Raw genomic sequence first — 19,997 nt, 5'->3', positions numbered from 1 at the left:
AAAAGAACAAGACCAAAGGAAATGAAAACATTATTACTGTTCCTGGGTTTGAGTTATACTCACGGAGACAAAACTTCTATCTAGTATTTACCACGCAAGCGCGTATAAATTTTGTTAAAATAAATATTAATGAGGTGTATGATTTTGCATCCGTCCATGAATCTCATGCGATGTATAGTTAAGGAGGTATATGATTTTAAAATAAAACAGTGCAATCTTAGTTTTAAAATGAAACTATTTGTAGAATGGAAAGAAACTTCCTTTTCTAATGCTATGTGAGAAAGATGCAATTGGGTGAGCATGGAATTCGATGTACATTTTCTTAACCCAACCCTAAATTTTAATCGAGTCATTTTTTCTCCCATCTCAATGTGTCCTTAACTTTAATAAACTCGATTTTATGTGGGTAAAATTAAGACAGTGTTTTATTAAAGACAAGATTGTACTCACGTGAAATATTATCGAAATAAAATTATAAGATTATGGCTCAATATTTATTTATTAACTAAAAATTAAAAGTGAAAATTATATTTGTTAGTATTTTATCATGTATCTAAACTCAAACATGACTCTTGCTAAAACAATTATAAATAAAAGTTTAGCCTAAGGAGACACATTCATAAATAAAACGAGAGAATCATCAACCTCAATGAGAAGGAGACACATTCATAAATAAAACGAGAGAATCATCAACCTCAATGAGAATTTAGATGAAATTAACATATAGTCAGTCTATCCACTAGAAAATTTTAAACTTAAATTACAATTATACGTAGTGTGAATAGAAGATTCAATTGTCCCTACATCTGAACAAAATTGAAGGTTAAATGACACTAGGATGAGTTAAAAGGTGGAATTTGCTCTGATTTACCCTAAGAAGCAATATCCATTTTTTATTTTTATTTTTTTGAAATGGAAGATGAAACATATTAATGTTTTTATATTAAAAGTTCAGGTGAGTTGAATCACGAGACGTCCCATTAGGTTCAATGCTCATTGAGCGCTTAAGAACAGTCTATTAATGATATTCTTACACTGAAAATAAAATTGAATCCACGCTTTTGCTGTTTGTGAATCAACTTCTTACAAATTAAACAAATCTACATTGCCAACAACGGCGAAGCTAGAATTTTTTTTTTACGTAGGGGCCAACTATAATTATTTTTTTTTTTAAAACCAACATATTAAATTTAAAGATAAAACATGTTTTTAGTCCTATAAATTATAATTTTTTAGGTTTGCTCCTTACAAAAAAATATTAAATTTTTGTCTTGATTTTTTTAAAATTTTACAAAAAAAAAATGTGTTTTTAGTCTTGGATTTAATCTCTATAACAAAAAATTAAGGACTAAAATTTAACAAAATCTTAGGAACTTAATCTGAAAATCGCAAGCGTTGTAGAGACAAAAAACAAAATAATCCGAAAATTAACCAATACATGAAAATTAACTAAAAGCAGCAACAAATGATAAAAATTGACAATAGCTATTTAAAAAGTTGGACAAAATGTGTTTCAAGGAGCCAATTTTATCCATAAATGTGTTTATAAAATAGATTAATAATGTCTTTTTCAATATACACAAATAGGTTATGTTTAGTTATGACTATTGTCTTATTAATTTTTATTGTTGAAATTTTTTTCTCTTTAATTGTTATTGAGACCGAAAGTATCAAACCGATACAAATAAGTATATCAATCATGTAATAATTTTTTTACTTTTTTATTTATGCTAATTTTCGGCAACTGAACTTATTTGAGGTAGCTGAACGTTTATTATTTGAGGTAACTGGATATAATTTGATATCAAGAATAATAAATTTTTTTTTGGTAGCCAAGACCACCCCTTCACAATGAAAGGATACAACCTTGATTGCCAACATATTAATTTCTTGGAATCCTTAATGAAAAATATTGTTCAACTCTCCATAAATGTATTTATTTATAAATATTAATACAACCCCATCAATTTAATTTAAACAAATATGGAATTTTTACTTAAGTTCCTTGTCCCCCGTATAATTTTGTTTCATGCAACAAGTTTTGCGGTGGGACCATGAACATGATACTGAAGGCCAGCTTTCCTAGTCCAGGGATACAAAACCTCACCTTGATCAGTTTTTGTTTTTATTTCTTTCATAATCATAATGATCATTATTTTTTCATTCTCTTTACATTATTATAGTATACTAATTCTCTTTTTATTATTACATACAAAAAATAATTCCACGCAATAACCGCAAGAAGTACCTTCTTTCTTCCATCTTCTGATCCTTGTCATTTTTCTTTTCTTGTTATAAAAGCAAAAAGTAAAACAATCTTACCCGATCCAACCACAATTTTAAATTATTGTAGTTAAAGCAAGAGAAAGCATGAGTACACTATTAGCTCTTTTGCCCTCTCGGATACGGACACAAACACAAACACCATACATAATATAGACTTTGGCACATTGATATTGATAATAATTTAAACAAATATAATTACATGTGTGAGTATCGTGTTCGTGTCAGACCGTTAGACATTATTTATTTAAGGGTCATGTTAACTTGTGTCCTAAGGGCACAAGTTAAAGAACTTAAAATAGAATTAAGTAATAAATTATATGTTGAAAAGATAACTTTTGAAACTTTCAAGACATTGAATGCACAATTTTCAAAAAAATACTTCTACTTTTGGTTCCTTAACTTATGCCCCAAGGGAACAAGTTAACACGTCTAATTTGAAGAGTATTCGTGTTTGGTTGCTTTTGCCGGATTTCACAAATCATTCCTTAAAAAAAGAGGTTTAATTTTATACTACTTTAACTCACGTTGCTTGTCTTGTTTATAACGGTCGGAAGATCCGAAGTAACGTCCAAAATTAACGGCGTTATCGTGAGCCTCACCTACATCACAGTCAATTACCGTCACTTTAATTTTCAAACGCCCCGTAACGGCCTTGAAATTTCAATTTCCAACTTTTTTTTATATTACTCACATTTTTCTTCTTTCAGCTCACAAAAGAGACACTTTCATTATAGTAACAATTTAAAAAACTTAACAAATCAGAACAAATTAAAATCAAGTTAAGTGCTTTTTCAGTTAAGTGCTTTTGCAGTGTAATCTTTGACTTCAAGTTTTCCCTCACTCACGTGAAATTCTCTTTCAAAATAGAACAGAACAACTCTCTAGAATATCACTGTAAGTTCCAATTTCAACAATTCTGTAACCGTTTCTTCTTCATTTCTTGATCCGTGAATTCTTCATTCTTCACATTCTTCTTCAATTGCAGATCGCAAATTCATCATCATCATCATTGTTAATTGTTGAATTTATTCAGTTTTTTTTACCGATTAGGATTTGATTTGGTTGAAATTGGAACTTGGAAGTGAAATGGAGGTTCAACATAAAAAAGGTGGATTGGTGCCGTTATCGCCGTCGCAGACGCCGCGTTCGACGGATAAGCCGGCACGAGATCTACGATCTGCGGATTCTAATTCAAGTAGTCATAATAAGTATGATAAAGAGAAAGGTGTTAATGTTCAGGTTCTGGTTCGGTGTAGGTGAGTTTGACTCGTTCTGACTCGTTGATGAGTTGAAAATTGAGTTTGTTTTTGATTGTTTTTGGTTTTGAAGTTTTATGATTGGTTTTGTATTTGTAGGCCAATGAATGAAGATGAAATGCGGCTTCATACGCCGGTTGTGATTTCGTGTAATGAAGGAAGAAGAGAAGTTGCAGCTGTGCAGAGTATTGCTAACAAGCAGATCGATAGAACATTCGTATTCGACAAGGTTTTTAAGTTGTTTCGTGTTTTGGCTACAAGAATTTTTATATTTATAATGATAGTAGATGAATTATTTGATGTTGATTTCATATTGGTAGCTGCATTCTGCAAATTTAGGAAAATTTGTTTCTAAATTTAGTAACTTTAGGTTATGAAAGGGAATTTAAGAGAGAGAATTTTTCTAATTTTGCATTATTCAGATTTCCAGAAAAGATAACTGCATTCAAGCATTAAATTTTGGGTTTGAAGTTCATTAATTATGATGGCATATTTTGTAGGAACTCTTATGATTTTGTTTTTTCTTGGCTTAGGTGTTCGGTCCTAATTCTCAACAGAAAGAATTGTATGATCAGGCAGTGTCTCCTATTGTGTATGAAGTGCTTGAGGGTTATAATTGCACAATTTTTGCATATGGACAGACCGGAACAGGGAAGACATATACCATGGAAGGAGGCGCAATAAAGAAGGTAATTCATGTCACCGGCCTCTCTTTGTGATTAAAATTTAAAGTTTATTATGTTTTTTCATGGGTCTTTGATAAAAATTTAAAATTTATTTTATTGTACTTGATTTCGTAGAATGGCGAATTTCCGATTGATGCTGGTGTCATCCCAAGAGCTGTGAAGCAGATTTTTGATATATTAGAAGCTCAGAGTGCTGAATACAGCATGAAAGTAACATTTTTGGAGCTTTACAACGAGGAAATAACTGATCTATTGGCCCCTGAGGAGACTACCAAATTTGTAGATGAGAAGTCTAAGAAACCTATTGCTTTAATGGAAGATGGGAAAGGGGGTGTTCTTGTCAGAGGATTAGAAGAAGAGATCGTTTGCACTGCAAATGAAATTTACAAGATATTAGAAAAAGGTTCCGCAAAAAGGCGCACTGCCGAGACTCTTCTGAACAAACAAAGTAGCCGTTCTCACTCCATATTTTCTATCACAATTCATATCAAAGAATGTACTCCGGAAGGTGAAGAAATGATTAAATGTGGAAAGCTAAACCTTGTGGACCTTGCGGGCTCGGAGAATATTTCACGCTCTGGTGCAAGAGAGGTACCGATTATTATACCAAATTTGAGTTAACACATGCTTTTCAATTGCATAATTGGAATAATATGAAAATTTGATTGTTATGGGCTTATGTCATGGCAGATTACTTATTTTGTGTATATGAATCCCGACAATACATAATAAATTGAATCACCCCTATGCATAAAAAATTGAATTACCCCTATACATAAACAATTGAATAACCCCCCTAAACCCTTGTCTACTTTTTTTTTCTTTCATTCCACGTCTGGGATTATCTCTATACTGCTCTGTAGCTTTTGTCTTAAAAGACAATGTCTTCATTAGCTCTGGAGCTTCACTAAGAAGAAAATACTTGCAGGGTCGAGCAAGAGAGGCTGGGGAGATAAATAAAAGCTTGCTTACACTTGGTCGAACTATCAATGCTCTAGTTGAGCACTCAGGTCATGTTCCATATAGGTATGACTAGCAGCAACTTATCTAGTTAATTCTCATTGTCATTTTTTGATTGTTTTTAAATCTGGAGAATGATTTTTATTTTTATAAAAAAGATATCCCTTATTGTACCAGAGATAGCAAATTAACCAGGCTGTTGAGGGATTCTTTGGGTGGTAAAACCAAGACATGCATTATTGCCACAGTATCACCTTCCATTCACTGTCTAGAAGAAACCCTTAGTACCTTGGATTATGCACACCGTGCTAAAAATATCAAGAACAAACCAGAGGTGACTCTAATATTCCTTTGGTCAACCTTTCACTATTTTATAAAGCTGCAAAGGATATCTAATAGGTTGAAGTTGCTTGTTTTTTTCAGGTTAATCAGAAAATGATGAAATCTGCGATGATTAAAGATTTGTATTCTGAAATTGACAGACTAAAGCAAGGTTGCTAACTGTTCCCTTATTAATAAAGTTTTATAATCATTTTGTTTTCTCCTTCTTGTTTTTTTTTTTCCTAAATAGAGAAAGAATAGTATGTTGGTAAACTTGCTTCTCTCTCCTCCCTTTTACAGTTCAGTGCTGAAATCTGTTTTTTTTTTTTCCATTTATGTTACGCAGAGGTGTATGCTGCAAGAGAGAAAAATGGAATCTATATACCACGCGATCGTTACCTTAACGAAGAAGCTGAGAAGAAGGTTCCTTCCAAATGTTTTAATATGAACATGAATTTTAAATACTGTTATAAATTTGGAATCATTACTAATCCTAAACTTTTACAATGTTATCTTAAGGCGATGGCTGAAAAGATAGAACGCATGGAACTCGATGCAGATTCTAAGGATAAGGTATATTACATTCTTAGTAATTCTGTGTAGCGATTATGATTGCTTAGCTACTGAAACAAGAACGTAACATGGTATGTGTGCAGAACCTGGTGGAGCTTCAAGAACTCTACAATTCTCAGCAACTTTTGACTGCTGAATTAAGTGCGAAACTTGAAAAAACTGAGGTAAGAATAGCTGTGTATAGTCACTTGATTCCTTTGTTCTGGACTTCTGATCTGGTCAAGAATTAGACTTAATTCTGGTATCTGTAATTTCAGAAAAGTCTAGAAGAAACTGAGCAGACATTGTTTGATCTTGAGGAAAGGCACAGACAAGCAAATGCAACAATTAAGGAAAAGGAATTCTTGATATCAAATCTCCTAAAATCTGGTTAGTCATTTGTGTATTCCCTTTCTCGAGTTGATTGAATATCATTTGTCTCATGTCTGTAGCAATATACTTCAGCTTTAGGGCTGCTACACATGCAATACCTTATACTTCATTTTATTTACTTTTTACCATCTGCCATGCTTTCTCCAGAGAAGGAACTGGTAGAACGTGCAATTGAACTACGGGCAGAGCTCGAGAATGCTGCATCGGATGTGTCAAACCTGTTTTCGAAAATCGGTAAGTGTGATTCTCTAGCGATTTTCTTGTGGGGTTCCAGTAGGAGAATTTCCTGCCCACTAACATCAGATATAATTTACCTTTCCTTTTTTCAACCTTAGAGCGGAAGGATAAAATTGAAGAAGAAAACAGGGTACTTATCCAGAAATTCCAGTCTCAGTTAGCTCAGCAACTTGAAGCTTTGCACAGGACAGTTTCAGCATCTGTAATGCATCAAGAGCAGCAACTGAAGGATATGGAAAAAGATATGCAGTCTTTTGTATCAACAAAATCAGAGGTGTGTTTCTGAATGACAGTTACTTTGGTACTTAAACTTCAATTTTCAGATTTACTGACTTCGATTTGGTATATGTTTCTGAAGGCTACCAAAGATCTTAGAGTAAGGGTTGTTGAGTTGAAGAATATGTATGGTTTTGGAATTAAAGCTTTGGATAATTTAGCCGAGGAGCTTAAATCAAATAACCAATTAACTTACGAAGACTTGAAATCTGAAGTAGCTAAGCACTCATCTGCCTTGGAGGATGTAAGTGGTCTATTATCCTTAGAGTAATGATATTTTGACATCCATTTGATGACAACTTTGTTGACAACCTTGTTTTTCTCACTTCTTATTGGTCAAAAACAATGGAGAGAGAAAAAGGAAGAAAGAGGATAACAATATCACGTGAGTATGAGAGAGAAAGTTGTCCAAAAGTTGTCAAAAAGTGGTTGTCAAAATATCATTTCTCTTATCCTTAAGAGTTGATTTTACTTGAACTTTTTTGCCGTGTTTAACTTAAATTATGTGCTTCAGCTTTTTAAAGGAATTGCCTTAGAAGCTGATTCATTACTGAATGATCTTCAAAATAGTCTCCACAAGCAAGAGGCCAATGTAACTGCTTTTGCTCGTCAACAACGAGAGGTCTGTATTTTTTTGTTTTGAATGTCTCTGGTTTTTTGTTGGTTGACTGAACTTATGAGATAGAGTTGCTGAGTTTTGTGCTATTGCATGCAGGCACATGCCAGAGCAGTTGAGACTACACGTTCAGTATCTAAAATAACGATGAACTTTTTTGAGACAATAGACAGGCATGCATCCAGTTTGACCCAAATAGTGGAAGAAACACAATTTGTTAATGATCAGAAATTGTGTGAGCTTGAAAAGAAGTTTGAGGTGACTGCAATGTCTTTTCTGATAGACATAAATAATGATTGGAAATGTTTTTATTTGTTTTCCTCTTTTACCTTTAGTATTTCTCATTCTCTACTTGGTTTAGGAGTGCACTGCTTATGAAGAAAAGCAATTGCTGGAGAAAGTGGCAGAAATGCTAGCAAGTTCAAATGCTAGAAAGAAAAAACTGGTAGCTATTATTTTTAAAACATGCCTAGTTTACCCATACTGCGTTCAAATGAAATTAATGTGTTTTTGTACGTATAGGTTCAAATGGCCGTTAATGACCTTCGAGAAAGTGCAAACTGTAGAACAAGTAAATTGCAGCGAGAAGCATTAACCATGCAGGATTCCACTTCTTCTGTAAAGGCAGAATGGATAGTTCACATGGAACAGACAGAATCCAACTATCACGAGGATACTTCTTCGGTGGAATCTGGAAAGAAAGACCTTGCGGAGGTTCTTCAAATCTGGTATGTATATGCCAGGACATTGTATTTTGTCTTAAGTAAATTTCTCTTTTGTTAAGTGTTTACTGAATCCTACTGAATAAACAACTGCAGCCTCAACAAGGCAGAAGTAGGTTCACAACAATGGAGAAATGCTCAAGATTCCTTGCTTACTTTAGAGAAGAGAAATGCTGCTTCTGTCGATACGATTGTTCGGTAGGTTTTATATTGCTTATTTTGATTAAAATAGTCAAAAAATAATAGATTTTGTTAACCCTTTTCTCTATTGCTTATTGTCCAGGGGAGGAATGGAAGCTAATCAAGCTCTGCGAGCCCGATTCTCAAGTTCTGTGTCAACTACACTTGAAGATGCAGGAATTGCAAACACGGATATTAACTCATCTATTGATCGTCAGTATCTAGAGTTACATATATGCATGATTATTACATTAGTTGTTGTAACTATAAATGTCAGCTTACAAGTTAAATTACTTGCAGATTCATTGCAACTTGATCACGAAGCTTGTGGGAATTTGAATTCCATGATTACCCCATGCTGTGGTGACTTGACAGAATTGAAGGGTGGTCATTACAACAGAATAGTGGAGATAACTGAAAATGCAGGAAAATGTCTTCTCAATGAGTACATGGTAAGAAAAAGGCTTCATGTGCAGTCTTCAATTCTTATGCCGTTACAATATTTGTTGTTTTCTAGACTCTAATTTTGAATGTTGTCTGAATTGCCTGTGCTATTACTACAGGTTGATGAACCATCTTGTTCAACACCAACAAGAAGACTCTTCAATTTACCTAGCGTATCATCTATAGAGGAGCTAAGAACTCCATCATTTGAGGAACTTTTGAAGGCATTTTGGGATGCAAAATCTCAGAAACTAGCAAATGGAGATGTTAAACACATTGGTTCATATGAAGACACTCAAGCAGTAAGAGATTCCAGAGTTCCTCTTACCACTATTAACTAAGAGACACTCAAATTGTGTAAATAGCATATTGTTCGGATGTAATTCTATAAAATGATATATTTATTCATTATTATTATTTTTGGGAAATAGAGGAAAAAGGTTACCTTTTTATAGTTTTGTTTCACTTCGATATTGTCAGTTGAGATTGGTATGCAATATGATTTTGACGAGTTTGTATTAGAGTTTTCTTATACATGCAAGTTTTTATTATAGTTAATCATTCCTAACTCATATAATTGACATTGTCATGGCTACTTGACATTGAAGTCTAAAGATAGTTAAAATATTACTTACTATAGATGAAATATTTTTAATTATAAAATAAAATTAAAATCTGTATTTCTTTGGACCGTACAATTTCTACGGTTTCACGCATCAACCAACACGTCAAGCAAACAGAGTAAGTAACAAGAATGTGCATCACTCGACATATGGAGCCATCTTCTTCTCATGCTTAATCAGATAAAGTATTTTGCTTTGTTCATCCTCCTAAATACGGGTGCTGTGCTGGTGATGTTTGTGGTACTTTGTCAGTCAGGAGTAAGAGACACAGGGAGATTCCCAAACATAGGAATAAGTGTTCGTACAACAGCCTGGTCACATGTTAAGAGATACTTCTCTTGGATGTAGGGTAAGTAAAGGGGACAGATAAATAGGTCCCAGGTCAAGGCTGTCTGTGTGAAAAAGCTGCAGCTTGGATTGGAAGTAGCACTTATTTTTGGGTTACACTGAAGACCTTTTTTACTCAATCTACAGTTGGGATTGATATTCTCAGTAATTGCTTGTAACAAACACTATCATATGATATCATGTTGAAAACAAATGGAATAAATAATATTGTAAGGATTGGTGATGGGCGACGATTCCATCAAGATGTACCACTTGGAACTGGAAGTGGCATGGACCACAAACTTGTAGACCTGGTGATGGGTTGAGTTGCTTTTGATAGACTTATCACAGACAACACAACCACGTGGGAAAAATACTAAAAAGATATGAATATAAAGAACAAATTGGTTTTTTTAGGGGAAAGAAAAGAACGAATTGTTAAACTGGTTCTTAAAATTGAGTACAGATTAAAATAGTCTGAGTTTTATAAATCCGTAAAATAATGCTTCGGGTAAACATTTCATACAACTCCAAAACTTGCACACCCTGATCAAATATTAAATAATTTTTACTCATAAATTTAATATAAAATATAGTTCTATAAAGTTGATATAAGATACATGGGAAATCACATGTCTATTTATTGTTGAAATATCATAACCTCTAATAATAGAAATTACGAAATGAATTACAATTTCATTGAAGTATTTATCAATTTACAAAATTCCAAGACTATTTTCAAAAGGAGGAGACTATTTTAATAAACAACTCCATTTAATATGCTTTTGTTGACACAACTTTGAGTGGTTATTTTATGTATCGCAAAACAGCACCTAAGGAAGAGGATGTAAGCAAGTATTTTCCATTTCAAAAATCAATTTCTCTATTCACTAATCGCCCAAGCATAAATAATAAAAATATACAAACATGTAAAGAGAGCAAAAAATGGCTTCTCTTTTCCGTCTGAGTCGTAACTAATTAATATTTTGTCCTGATCATTTGGATGGACAGATTTATTGGATGTACCACTGACATCATGTCTTAATTGAACCGTTTATATACATAATAATATAAGAATTTTGCGATTCAATTCAATACAATAGTGCCACTCAGAGCTTCTTGATCCCTCTCACACAAGAAGCAAAATAAGATCATTTTATAAAGAGAACCAAATGGTATTATTATATATGAAAAGTAAAGCCACAAAAACATTCAGCTAACCTAACCAGCTTCCATGATCTTCAACAAGATCGCATATTCTATCCTATTCTTTCCGACCAAATCAATATACAAAGATACTGCGCCCGCAATATATACAAGCACAGCTATAACCCGGTGTAATTGAACTCTTGAATGTGAATGACTGAAGCCTGCAGAAACATGTAGGTCTTTGTGTAAGTCCACTGATATCACAAGTATAAATAGATGGCAAAACAGATTAATTAAATATTGGAGTATAGTTCATATAGTAATTATTGTAGATTGCAGGATAAAATATAAAATAATTAGGTTAATGTTGGTAAACAAATACTTAAATCGGATTAAAATTTTGAAGGGTCTTATAAAAAGAAACAAATGAAGTTCTCAAGAGGATATATTTATGGACGGAAGTAGTACATAGGTATATCACGCAACCAAATATCAAAGAGCAATCAGAATAATGCTACAATACCTGCAGATTTCTTCACAATAAGCTTGCACTTAGTAGTCCAACAGGTCTCTCTCTCCCAAAGGATTCATCACCAAAATCTTCATTTGTTGAATTTTCTTGGCATAACTCTCGAGTAGGATTCAAATCAAGAGCCTCCCAAGTCATTGAATTGTCCTCGCAAGAATTGCCTACTTCAGAAACAGGATTGACAACAACATGATCCTCTGCATTCGGCCTTGTATCAGTAGACAGAAGTTGAACTGCTTCCTTATCGTCTTCAATGCATGGTGGATCCACATTGAGATCAGAGCACAAATCATATCCACATTGCTCTCCAGTCCCATTACAAGCAACAGTTACTGGTGCCTCTGGTGCCTGATCGGATTGATCAGCAACATCTTTTTTCTGCCTCTTCCATTTCTTTGTGGAAGACGTGCCATCATCGTCAAAATCTTCTTCTTCTCTTTCTCTATGTAAATAGACCCACAGTTTCCTCTCTTGATCAAATAGTACACACGGATCACGTTCATAATGCAATCTATCCAAGGCTCCACTAACTACTTGGTTAATTTTTTCATCAGATACATCTTCAACAATGTATTGAGAATCTCGAATTAATGTACAAACATCTGCTCTAGTACCAATACTTCCAGGCAACCTAGCAGCTGCATCTCTGACAAGACAGAGAATTGTAACATGTGGTGGACGATCACGTTTCAACATAAAATGGTCTCTGGCTTTTGATGTTGGCTTACCACCACATCTTCTCAATGGAGCCACAATAGACTTTTTACCATCAGCTGCAGTATATGAGAAAGCTCTATCCGGAATTGAGTACCTGAGAAGTTCCTCCTTGCGAAAATAAGCCCTCACTTCCTCTGAACTCGGGCTTATGGTGTTAAGACTCTTTTGGGCCCTTAGGTCTCTAAACCGTTCCTTCTCGTCAAGGTTGACTTGCATCAATTCCAAGGGTGGTGCAGGGAGACTTCCTATTTGTTTAAGAGTATCCTGACCACATTTCAACCAATTGGCAAAGGAATCGACCAACTTGACGAGCATCTTATGAGGAAGGCCCCAAGCTTCAGGAGATGTCACTTCCTCAACGGGATCATGGTCAGATGAGTTGGGTAAAACCGGGCCAGTCCATGACCAACTTCTGGTAGATTTTTCATAAACTGCTAGTACCTTCCAACCCTTTGCTCCTAAAGGTGCTGTTTTGGAAGAGAATATCTTTAGAACACCTCTAACCAAATCCTGCAGTGGCTCTTGTGTCTCAAGAATACAGGGATCACCAGGGTTTGATCTCACACGATCGACAATCTCCTGAATGGTAAGAGATGGCACATTCTTTTGGTCAGAAGGTTCAACATTGGCAGCCACCTTATCATCCACCTTATCGCTAGAAATAACACCATTGAGACTGTCTTCCTGCGCTTTGTTCTGCTGTTCTACAGGCTTCCCCGCCTCCAAACTTTCTACTGCAGGTGGACTAATCATTGCCGTGCGGACTGCAGTAAGAAGATGCATAATAGAAAATGAAAATCCAGTATGAACAGTAGGTGTGATCAAAATATATGGCTTTTTCTGTGGCTTGGTCTCCACTTCTACGTCTGCCGTCACCGTATGAGTAAGAGGCAGTTCAGAATTCTCCATTTCAGAAATAACCATCTCAGCCCCTGGTTTTTTCTTTGACTTTCTTTTCAAAGAAAAAGCAGGCAAATCATCTATTTTGGAAGGATTGCTTGACAGAAGATTGGCATCTTCATCTCTTTCACCAAAATCTGTTGCACCAAACTTCATTTTTCGCTTCTTCATTGCTGAGTTACAACCAAGTAATGGTACCTCAGATCTTTCATCACGATCATCCTTATGTGCAACATTTTTCTGCCCTTTTCTCCAAAACCTGCTCTGTCCAACTCCATTTTCATCCCCTAACAACCGATTCTCAAGTGAGTCATCCTCATCATTACCATAATCATGTAAATATTTTGACCTCATACTGGAATGATCAAGGCCAGTTCTCCCTTTCTTCTTATGCTCAGCAGCATATGAAGTTGATGAGGGCATGTCAAACCTTTGAACAGGTTCATCTCGTATTCGATCATTCTTGCTTTTGTATAATTGTCTCCAATCATCATGACCACCATTTAGCATATCCGATACTGAGGGATAGCTCTCTTCAATGAATTTGCCAGCAGGGTTACGCACAGGACCGCCATTGAATATTTTACTCTTCTGCTTTGCATTTTTTGAAAGGTAATTATCTGCACCATGCATGTTCCCCTGCTCTGCAAAGCCACCTTTCTTTTTGGATTGTGTTATAACATGTGCCTTCATATCTGTCCTATTAGACTTCAATGGTTTTGTGAGAGGACCAGCAGCTTTACCGATTGGGTAAGCAAATTTGCTCTGCAATAAAGGATTATTATCATCATCATCATCCCACTGGTCTGAGGAATCTGATTCAGTTTCTTCACCTCTTACAAGCATATGGCTACCCCCCCTCAAAGGCTTCATATCTTTTCTTCCATTCTGTACAAAACTCCCTCTGATCTTCTCTTGCGATGATTTTGTTCTAAAATCTGACGAAAAAAGTCTATCACTGACCTGTGGTGAGGAAGACCTATAAGCTGTATAACTGAGATCAGGAGACTCTCTCTCAGCTTTCCGTTTCTTGCTCTTTGGATTCCAATCTTCATATTTAAATAAAGAACTCGTACCAAGTTCCTGTGCTGGTGTTTTGTTGTAGAAAAGATCATCAGGAACTGGTGAGCGAGTCATATCAACATTATGTGATAACTTTGAACCCCTAGAACCTACAAATTGTTGAACATTTTCGGCATACTTGCCCTTTTTCTTAGAAGGTGGCTTTGCTGCGAACAACTGCATATCAGAGGATTGGTTTGGATTTCTGGTGTATCCACGTAGATCAGTCTTTGAAGACATAGACAGACCCATCAAATTGCCACCCTCTATTTCATCACCTCTCAGAAGGTCGTGCCTCTTTCCCACTCTCAGTGCACTAGACATGTCCATCAGGCTGCCTCGTAATGCATTACGATCTCGATACGACATTTCCTCTTCATTGTCGCCATTCCACAACTGATCCCTCGTCCTGCGGATTGACCCCAAATCATATCCAGTTGATATATTATGTTGAGGGTGAGCAGAAGCTGAACCATTAAGCCTGGGGTTCATATCCAAACCATGGTAGAAAGAAGACGAGTGAATAGTTGGGTCCTTTGCTAGATGTGTCTTTGAACCAGCCAGCTTGAGTATACCTTTGGGGTTTTGCTTGCTATACTTCTCTTGCTCCATAACCATTGATTGTTCTCGCGGATGGAAATCTAAACCTGAACCCACACCTTGGAAAGGAAAACGACCCAATTTCTGGGCATTTTTCTTATCCTTGTTCTTCCTACTCCACATACCTTCACCGGACTCTTCTGAAGAATCAGCCTCCAGATCATCCATCTTCTCACCCATCAAACTCTTTTGACTGGTCATAATATTCAGAACACGGAGCCTTTCTTCAATACTGTACCCTCTGCAGTTGAGCCAAGCATCTCTCATCTGACAAAGATTGCTAACCATGTTGTTCTGATGCTTCTTCAACAAATGATAATGTTGGCGCTTCTGAACAAAATTCAACCCCTCCCTGTAAAGCGCAACTCTCGGCTCACATAAACCACCCTTCAGCATATCAAACAACTTCTTAACAGGACTCCCAAACTGAAAGTTACAACCCGTAAAAAGCTCTTTCAACGTCTGAACAAAAGTCTCTTGATCCATATCAGGAAGATACTTAGCAAGTTCAAACCTCTCCTCTTCACTCAAACAATCATTCCACACATCAACCGAAAGTATATCTTCAAGCCCCGAAAGATCATAAAGCTCCAACGGAATACTACAAGTCTGATTCCCAATCTGACAAAACTCAGCCCCAGTCTCACCCAATTCAAGCAAATCAAAATCATCCGAACCCGCCCCAGAATCAGCATCATCAAACTCATCATCATCCTCATCAGATTCATTCCCCGAATTCCGCCGTTGAACATCCTCTTCATCACCACTAGACATACTCTCTTTACTCATCGGTTCACACTCAGAATCAACCCTTGACACCTTAAAACTGTTCTTCTCAATAGCCATCATACATAACAACACCAAACTGCCGCCAAAAAGCGCGTTTGGTAACCCAATTCAAAATTTCCAACCCACCCACGAACAGATCTCAATTATCAATCCAAACCCTAACAAAAATAAAAATAAAAACAATTAAAAAAAGCCCTAATCAAATTACCAATCTAAATAACAATAATAGTAACAATTAAACAAAAAACACACATAAAAAAAACGATTTTTATAAAAAATCTGAAGAGAAAATCACGAAAAGGAATCAAATAAACGCAGAGAAATTCGATTGGATTGATACCTGAATCGAGAAATTGAAGGAAGCAGCGATGATGAAATTGAGAGTGATGAAAATTACGAAAGATTTTGAAGGAGGCGCAGTGTGATTGAGAATGAAAAAGCGAAACCCTAAAAGGGTGAAAATAGGGTTATATAGTGAAAAAGGGGGGGTTGAGGCAGAAAGGGAAGGTGGGGAGGGTATGAAGAAGACGAAGGAGACGTGGGAGAAGAATGACCGTGCGATTTGATTTGTGAAAAGGGGTAGTGCGAAAAGACGAAAAAGGGTTTCACCGTAACAAGGATGAATGCACGCAATGTGTTTGTGTTTATGTTTGTGCAGTGAGTGAGAAAAAAAAGGGTTAGAGAGAGAGAGAGAGAGAGAATGATAGAGAAGACGAAAGATAGAAGGTGACTGAGTTGGGAAACGAGTTAGAACGTTGTGACTCGTTATTTGATTTTTGGCCGTTGGATCTGACGCGTTGGATTAGATCAACCGTTGATGTATATAAACCGACGTCGTTTTGACATGTGTTGTTTTTTGTTAATTATTTTTGTTTCCTTATTAATCAATTTTGTGGAGTTTATAAATAGGTGAAACAAAGTGGGAAGATTACTAGGAATTTGTTGTATGATGTTGTTGTGGACAGGTAAAGTGATGCGGTCGGTGGTAAGTGAACTCAATTGGTTAACTAGTTAAGGCTTTTGCTTCTTCCCCAACCACTTGTGAATTTTGATCATAAAATAAAGTGTATATAAACTACTATCTTTTACTTTTTTTTTTTTGAGCGAATAAACTATCTTTTACTTAGAATATACTAGTATTTGGTTATATTTTGACAATAATTAATTTTGAGTGAATTAATTTTCTAAAATTATTTTTAATTAAAATGAGGCGTAGATAAAATGATTTATGTTCGGATACATTCATATAAAGTTACAAATAAAGGTATGGATCAGACTTGTACCTTCATATTGTATAACTGACTTTTTTTCTCCCTTTGATTGCAGGAATTGGGTTTTTACAAACCTCAACAAGCGTTGGAACAGAGATCCCAACTCTAAGTGGAAGACAACTTTCATGACTACTTGCTGGTATATTTGGAAATGGCAGAACAAGACAGTCTTCGAGGAAAATTTCCAGAGACCGAAGAATCCCACAAGTATCATCCAAAAGTTTACCAGTGATATTGAAGATTGTACTCTTAATCAGTTTCAAATGGATCTTCGACACACCGAAACAATTTATATTGGCTGGAAATATCCTCAAGAGGAATGGATCAAACTCAATTGTGATGGAGCGTGCAAAGAGAATGGAGATCGGTCGGGTTGTGGAGGCCTACTTCGGTATGCTAATGGTAGATGGATCAAAGGTTTTGTCCCCAAGATTGGCGCTTGTGATGCTCTTCATGCAGAGATGTGGGGTATGTACCTTGGTCTAGGGTTGGCTTGGAGGGACGGTATTTCTCATCTTTGCGTTGAAAGTGATTCAAAGTTGCTTATTGACATGGTAACAAATAATTGCAAGATAAATGGGACAACCCCTGTGCTCATTCGGCGTATTCAAAATATTTTGAATCGTAATTGGCAGATTCAGGTTCACCACACTTTGAGAGAAGGCAACAGAAGTGCTGATTGGCTTGCCAATTTCAGCCTTACCATGAATTCTTGGAATTTTATTCTTTTGGAGACCCCTCCTAGTGAGCTAAATAGTCTCCTCTTTGATGACATCTCTGAAGCTTGTATGCCTTGAAATGTTCGTTTAATTGTTTAGTTTTCTCTTTTGGGCTTCGGCCCTCTCTTGTTAAAAAAAAAAAGTTACAAATAATAAGTAGGATTGCTTTTAGTTCCTAAAATTGATTTCTCATAAAAAAATATATCAAACATAATTTGATAGAATTGAAATTACTTATAAACGGTTCTGAGACATCTAAAAGTAAAACCAAACAATTAGTTACTTCTCCGAAAAATGTATTATTTACTTACTTGTATAAAAGAATGCTATATATTTTTTTCTATTATTTGCCATCATTTCTCTCTAACTACATATTCATAGGATAACATTTTTGCAATTTATAGGATCATATTTTAAAATATTTGAAAGGACAAAATAAAATAAATTGGAGTATGTATTCGATGAGAATCAAGTATTTGATGGTTATTTTAATTTCTTGAAGTATGAACTTTGGTCAAATCCCATTAGAACGTTTTTTTTTAACAAAAAAAGTGATAGAGAATTATGAAGAATAATATAGAACATTATGGAACTTTCAAGATGTCGAAGAACTTTCAAGAATATTACAAAATAAAGTCATAGTGATTAGGATCATCTTAGCATCTCTAGATCTTTCTAGGCACATGAACTAGATATTAGAATCTCTAGATAGTTCTTGTATAATTAAGTAGTAGCATTAAATGTTTCTAGATATTTCTAACTTGTAATGTAGAGCCTTCCTAGAGTAGGATAAATAAGGCTCACCACCTAGTGTTTATGCATATTCAAGATACTCAAGCATAGTCAAGCATTGAAGAATTCAAATAATAATATCTTTCTTTGAGAATATTAGAGAGTTTCTCTATTTTCTCTACCTTTCCTTTTGTCCCTGAGCCAAAAAGTATGAAATGTGGTGGACCTTACTAGCAATGTGCTATAATCAAGGCCCTAAGTGTTTAAGGGTTCTCTCATTAGAGAATTAGATAATCTAGTTGACTGAGTGTTGTATTGAGGATATGGAGTCTGTAAGGTTATCAATAACTTAGGTTTTTATGAATCAATGTTGTTCAATTTATATATGGTTGGTCTAACTTCTTTCCTCATATGATGCGGGGAGCTTCATGGCCAAACATGGATGCACTGGATCGCTAGTCCCATATTCAGAGTCCAACATGGATTAATTGAGTAAAAGACTGCGTGCAATGCATTTCCCTTTAAATGGTAATTGGATTACAGGTTTGCGAGTTTTGATCTTGGGTCTTGTGATTAAATCCTGGATCTTACCAAGTCTTTGGTGATGGGCCGAGCTAACTTTATCGTTATGATGGTACACAACTCCCAAAGTATGAGACAAAAATGGTTGAAATGCTTAATCGAATATCGGCAAAGACCTCATCTCAATCCATAACCCCTAAGAAGGAAACCTAAAGGGGGAAGTGTTTAAGATTTTAGACGTTTCTAAATTGGTAGGATACATTTGTATTGATAACAGCCCTAACCGAGAATGTGTAAAATTATTTATTTGATGATTTGTTAGCAAAAATTGTTTTTAATTGGTTTGTAGGATTTTGTAGTCAACATCTTAAGTTTATGTTTGATATTTTGATTGTGTATTGAAGTAGGACCATTTCTGGTTGTTTGTAGTTATGAGGTGTTTTTAGTTGTGAGGAGTCGGACCCCTTTTGAAACATTAACATATGTCAAGTGACTTTTCTTTCTTCGTCATGATTAATGACATGTAGTTTACGATGAATGCCATGATGCATTGGTACCTTTCGTAGTAGTGTGCCAAAAACGCTCAATTTATGGATGTCAATGGTCTTTCATATGCGACAATTGTGTTTCATTTTTCTTGGTCTATCGCAATTTGCCAGCATGTGTTGGAACATTATAGAGAAAGGTTACCATTGTTCATCACTTGTATTATTGTTCTTTGAGTTTCTTCTTTGTATATTTCTTCTGAGTTGTTCATCACCCCTGTTGTTTAATGTAAACATTTTTGTCCCATTTATCAGCTTAACTTTTTTTTTTTTTTGACCGAAATTCAATAAATTCGTTTAATCAGCTTAACTTAAATAAATAACGTTAGTCAAGTTAACTTGATACCCTTCCTTTTGTTCAATTTTTTCTTTTGCTTATGGAAATGACATGCTTGTGGTACGAGAGATATGGAGTGATGGTGAGAGGGTTTTATTTGGCCTATTTATTCTCTTATTGACCCTTACTTCGTTGAAAACATATGTGAATGTCGGGACCCTAAAACCAGCAAGATAAATATGGGTTGCTTTGAGAGGGAATTTATGGGTTTTTCTTCGGATTCATCATCTTCATTTTATTCTTTCT

At 35.3% G+C, this 19,997-nt stretch overlaps 2 protein-coding genes across 5 annotated transcripts; one reads left to right on the top strand and one right to left on the bottom strand.

The window, feature by feature from the left end:
- Positions 1-2,996: 2,996 nt before the first annotated feature.
- On the top strand, positions 2,997-9,450 carry LOC146950886 (kinesin-like protein KIN-5D). Of its 4 annotated transcripts, none has more exons than XM_085746835.1 (23): positions 2,997-3,180; positions 3,337-3,542; positions 3,642-3,771; positions 4,076-4,231; positions 4,343-4,819; positions 5,157-5,254; positions 5,366-5,522; positions 5,612-5,681; positions 5,856-5,932; positions 6,029-6,082; positions 6,166-6,246; positions 6,340-6,451; positions 6,602-6,688; positions 6,790-6,965; positions 7,050-7,211; positions 7,482-7,589; positions 7,683-7,841; positions 7,945-8,028; positions 8,106-8,311; positions 8,402-8,503; positions 8,589-8,698; positions 8,786-8,937; positions 9,049-9,450. In XM_085746835.1, the coding sequence occupies exons 2-23, from the start codon at positions 3,373-3,375 to the stop codon at positions 9,268-9,270; spliced, it is 3,150 nt and encodes a 1,049-aa protein (XP_085602961.1). In that variant the 5' UTR covers positions 2,997-3,180; positions 3,337-3,372; the 3' UTR covers positions 9,271-9,450. The 4 variants fall into 4 exon arrangements, with proteins under 4 accessions (XP_085602961.1, XP_085602964.1, XP_085602963.1 ...); XM_085746838.1 differs by having other exon boundaries at positions 3,320-3,542; XM_085746837.1 differs by having other exon boundaries at positions 3,272-3,542.
- Positions 9,451-10,854: 1,404 nt separating this feature from the next.
- Positions 10,855-16,304, bottom strand: LOC146950885 (nuclear factor kappa-B-binding-like protein). The gene is made up of 3 exons (XM_085746834.1): positions 15,966-16,304; positions 11,552-15,783; positions 10,855-11,249 (listed from the first exon to the last, which is right to left on the bottom strand). The coding sequence occupies exon 2, from the start codon at positions 15,683-15,685 to the stop codon at positions 11,564-11,566; it is 4,122 nt and encodes a 1,373-aa protein (XP_085602960.1). The 5' UTR covers positions 15,686-15,783; positions 15,966-16,304; the 3' UTR covers positions 10,855-11,249; positions 11,552-11,563.
- Positions 16,305-19,997: the final 3,693 nt, after the last annotated feature.

Source organism: Medicago sativa, chromosome 2, assembly GCF_051527215.1.
Source record: "Medicago sativa cultivar Bolivia chromosome 2, Bolivia_mono, whole genome shotgun sequence".
NCBI classification, from domain to species: domain Eukaryota; kingdom Viridiplantae; phylum Streptophyta; class Magnoliopsida; order Fabales; family Fabaceae; genus Medicago; species Medicago sativa.
This window is presented reverse-complemented; position numbering and strand designations above follow the sequence as displayed.

What these genes read in the sequence shown, in the direction of transcription:
- LOC146950886 (XM_085746835.1), top strand. Translation starts at nt 3,373, where the DNA reads ATGGAGGTTCAACATAAAAAAGGTGGATTGGTGCCGTTATCGCCGTCG. An exon ending in ATCAAATCTCCTAAAATCTG is followed by an intron (nt 6,452 to 6,601) that starts GTTAGTCATTTG and finishes TGCTTTCTCCAG; the next exon opens with AGAAGGAACTGGTAGAACGT. An exon ending in GTCTTCTCAATGAGTACATG is followed by an intron (nt 8,938 to 9,048) that starts GTAAGAAAAAGG and finishes CTATTACTACAG; the next exon opens with GTTGATGAACCATCTTGTTC.
- LOC146950885 (XM_085746834.1), bottom strand. Translation starts at nt 15,685, where the DNA reads ATGATGGCTATTGAGAAGAACAGTTTTAAGGTGTCAAGGGTTGATTCT.